The 4,113-nt window shown below is 40.5% G+C and overlaps 1 protein-coding gene across 1 annotated transcript; it reads right to left on the bottom strand.

The window, feature by feature from the left end:
- Positions 1-349: 349 nt before the first annotated feature.
- LOC114805016 (protein toll-like) lies at positions 350-3,705 on the bottom strand. Its single transcript, XM_029045363.2, has one exon. It carries the CDS (start codon positions 3,560-3,562, stop codon positions 815-817), a length of 2,748 nt encoding a protein of 915 aa, XP_028901196.2. The 5' UTR covers positions 3,563-3,705; the 3' UTR covers positions 350-814.
- Between the last annotated feature and the right edge of the window lie 408 nt (positions 3,706-4,113).

The raw sequence follows: 4,113 nt of genomic DNA, 5'->3' as shown, positions 1-4,113 counted from the left end.
TTAAATACCTTAGGCTGGCAGCGGAGCGTGATTATTTATGATTAAAAATTAATCAGCAATTTACGATTTGAATATTTCTCGCCAAGGCATTGCTCTGACGAGAGCTCGGCTATTTGTTTATTGTATTTCCCAGGAATGCTGCGAAGTCCTAACCCCGCCCGGAGCAAAGGACATTTTATTAATAGCTCAAATATTTAAGTCCTTCGTTATCCTGCATATCCTTTCGCGCTACAAGTGAAAGGGTGCGAGAGTGCGGACATCGATTGCTCGAAGACGCTCTAACGGTATAGTTAGATTGTGTTCACGACTTACATTGCACACTCTACCCGAAAGTGGGGATGGATGTAACGGTATTCTGTTGTGAAAAACGCCGTAAGGTCGGTGCGCAAGCATCTGTTCAATTGTACACGTAAATTAAAATTGAAATAAATAAGCAGTTATAAAGTGAGATGAAGAACTCCAGATAGATGTTGCACGAAGTATAATGTTTTGTTCATCTAATAGTTGTTTGTTACACCTAAAACTAAACAAAATAGATATAGATATTCATATATTCAAAAGTGATCAGAGTTGAATTACGAATCCTTTGTCACCTTTTACAAAAGTTATGTTGAAACTAATAATAGTATCTTATATCACTGACCAAAAATTTCAAAAGCAGTAAATCTTACAGTGAGGGGTACATTTTCGTTTAGCGAAGCAAAATAATTTTAATTAACTTTGGAACTCCAAATTTTACTAAAAATGTTGACTTTAAATTGATTGTTAAAATAAAAAGTAGATATCACGCCTATCCCCAACAGTATTGCAAATACTATTCATCTCGTTCGCGCAACGTATTCCGCTCTACATCGCCAATGACATATACTCTCCGTTCGTTCAACTCAAGCATGCCGGCACTGCGCACCTCTCCCTTGCGATGTGGCATTGCATAACGTAGCTTATTCCAAAACCATGGATGCTCTACCCACTCCAAGTAGGTGTTCATAGTCAAATAGGCGCGTAACTCCTTTTCGAGCTTCGTCAAGTCGGTAAGCTCACCGTACTTTATTATAATAATGCGCGAGCGTCGCTCATTCAAGGCGCACTGATGTGCGGTACGGAATTCCATGCGTGCCCAATCCGATTCGATGAAATGTTGTGAGAGGACAATAATCGTACGACGCGATTGAGCGACTGACTCAATAATTTGTTCGGGTATGTAAGCGCCCGCCAACCAATTGCGCTCATGCGTGCAGACACTAAATTCTGGCTCACCCTGCTCTAGACCAGGCAATAGAATGTCATTGACAAAACGTGCGTCCTGATGGGCATACGATATGAATGCATCGAAAGTTTTGTCCTTGTCCAACTCATGTTCGCGTATACAACAGAGAAATATACCGTGCGCATACAGCCACACATGGATCTCCAAATTATATTTATAATAAAGCGCCAATAGGCTTATGAACACAATAATTACCAGTGATATGCTGAAAAGTAACCACGCCAAGCGCACTGATTCAGATACACATACATCTTCGTAGCGCGCTTGCAGCAAGCTGATATTCTCTAGATTAGCACAAGTCAAGTGGTCCACATCGGGTATGCGCTTACGATGCGTGCGCACGGCGTTAAGCGTCTGCTCAGCGCCACAGTCACAATGCCATGGATTTTCAGAGAGATAGAGCTGTTGCAAAGTTACGTCTTCATTGAGATAGTATTCTATGAAACTGTCGCTCAAGCGCTCTAAACTATTGTTGCGCACATCAAGCACTTCCAAATGCGGCGGCAAGTGCGCGCTGTGTATATTTTCTATGCGATTGTGTGCCGCATACAAGCGCGTAACATTGGCATAACCGGAGGTCGCATTCGAAGGTAATTCAAAAAAGAGATTGTGCGAAATATCAAGCGTATTCTGTGTCAAAGAAACCTGCTCTGGGCGGGGTAGCTCCGTAAGACTCTCCAAACGCGCGTGTGTACAGTTGATGTGCAGCGTTCGCGCGTCATAGTGGCAATTGCAGGCGGTGGGACAAAGCCGTGGCGTCCAGGTGCAGTTAGAGCGATTCTCATACAAATATGTGCGGCCTTCGGGACCAACACACTCCCTAGCCCTGATTAAGATGTTTGCGTTGTGGATCCAAGATAAGATGCAGTTGCACTGCAGTGGATTGTCATCTAATATTATTTTACGCGTACACACGCCATCAACCTGAGGTAGGTAACTTAACGCGTGAATATGCTTTATTTTATTATTATAGAAATTTAGCACATAGGGACATCCTGCATCAGCAGAGCTGATCTCATGTAAGTACAGTGTTTCGATGATATTATAACCTAGATCGATGAATGGCATATTGTATGGCGCCAGATAATCCCGATCACTCGGCAGTTGCTCCAAATACTGTTGCAAAGAAAGCGGCGCTGCACCAATTTCTCTGATTTGCTGACGCGAAAGTAATGTATAATTTTCAAACTCGCCAGCACCCGCAATATGGGTAAAGTTATTGCTACTCAAATCGAGTCGATAGAGATAGCGCAGTGGCCGAACAGCAGCAATAATATTTGTAGGCACACTAAATTTATTTTCTCTCAAATCAAGCTTCCATAAAAGCGGAGTCGTATCAAAGATGTCAGGTGGTAGCGCCTGCAACCGATTTTCAGAAAGATCTAGAAGGATCAGTTTTCTTTGCGCGCGCAGTAAACCACTTGGCAGCGCCTCCAAATCATTCGATGATAAAGTCAATTCGTTTAACTCGGTTAACGTGGCAAAGAGTTCACTTGGTAATGTTTGCATGTAATTACCTCCCAAATCTAGTTTACGCAAATTCGATGTATCACGAAAATGTTCCGCCGTCAAATTATGCAGCAAAGGTTTTTCATCGTCCATATAAGTACTTCTATAGATGTGCACTTCAAGGTTCTCCAGCCCGTAGAGCGTATAAAATATTTGCGATGGTAGTGTTATCTCATAAGGCTCACAATACAGTACTAACTCAAGTTCTTTCAATGTGCTTTGGTTGTGAAACAGTTGTGCGGACAATATGTCCTCAGCGGGGTTAATACCTTTCAAATGAAAGCATAACCGTTGCAAACCAATCGCGTTGTGTAAAAGGCGCGCAGGCACAGATAAACCGCTATCGAATATGATAGTAACAATGTAGTTTATATTTGCGCGTCTCAATATTTCCGGCAAGACTGCACAGTTCTTTATTTCAAATTCAACCTCATTATACCGTAAGGGGTAAGGGAATTGCGCCTGCTGTATTTCCTTAGCAGTTGTATTCTCCTGGCAGCTTATAGAAATACTATGTATAAAAGCGTAGTCGTGGATATCTATAGAAACGCCATTCATGAAACAATGAACCTTATGACCGGTGCATTCACAGCGCGCGTCGTTGCAATCGGGATTGTCCAGTTGTTGTGTGCTTGCAGTTGGCGTTATTGTTGTTGCAATTTGTGGTGATGCGCTTGTTGTTGGCGGTAGATATGACTGTGACAGCGTGTTGAATATTATGATAAGTGTAAGTTGTTTGAAAAGCCAAAGGAGAGACCGGCACTTCTGGAAATTTAAGCCGTTCATTTTTAAATCGACAGTTTTACACTATTTACACCGTTGTTTATTTATTAAGTTACACTTCCTCTTTGTTCTTATTAGTACTAGTAGACCTAAGCACTCAGCTGTTGCGCGTTATTAATTTATAAACTCTGAAGTAATACTTTACAGTTATGATTTCAAATTGAAACTGAACATAATTATCCGAGCAAATCAGTTAAATTGCTTTAATTTTTGCAGCTACCATGAAACCGCACATGATTAATCCAAAAATAATACAGGGTGTGGCAAACCGATGATGCTTGAAGTCTCTAGCTATAAATAATCGAGTGTGTAATAGTGATGAGCGATATTGCTACTTTTAAATCACTGTGATTTTTTATTGCTATTGCTATCACAACAAAAAAAAAAACGGATTTATGAAAATTTGTACTCCAATTTTCTTTTTTAATTTTTTACATATACATTTTTATAAATTTTAAGAATATTCAAAATTTACCTGCTTTTGTACTCACTATTAACTAATTAATAAATTTTGGGTACATTTAACTGCTTTTGTAATCACCGTATCCAAAATT

This window comes from Zeugodacus cucurbitae, chromosome 5, assembly GCF_028554725.1.
Source record: "Zeugodacus cucurbitae isolate PBARC_wt_2022May chromosome 5, idZeuCucr1.2, whole genome shotgun sequence".
Classification (NCBI taxonomy): Eukaryota; Metazoa; Arthropoda; class Insecta; order Diptera; family Tephritidae; genus Zeugodacus; species Zeugodacus cucurbitae.
This window is presented reverse-complemented; position numbering and strand designations above follow the sequence as displayed.

Excerpts from the sequence above, each read along its gene's own strand:
- LOC114805016 (XM_029045363.2), bottom strand. The coding sequence starts at position 3,562 with ATGAACGGCTTAAATTTCCAGAAGTGCCGGTCTCTCCTTTGGCTTTTC.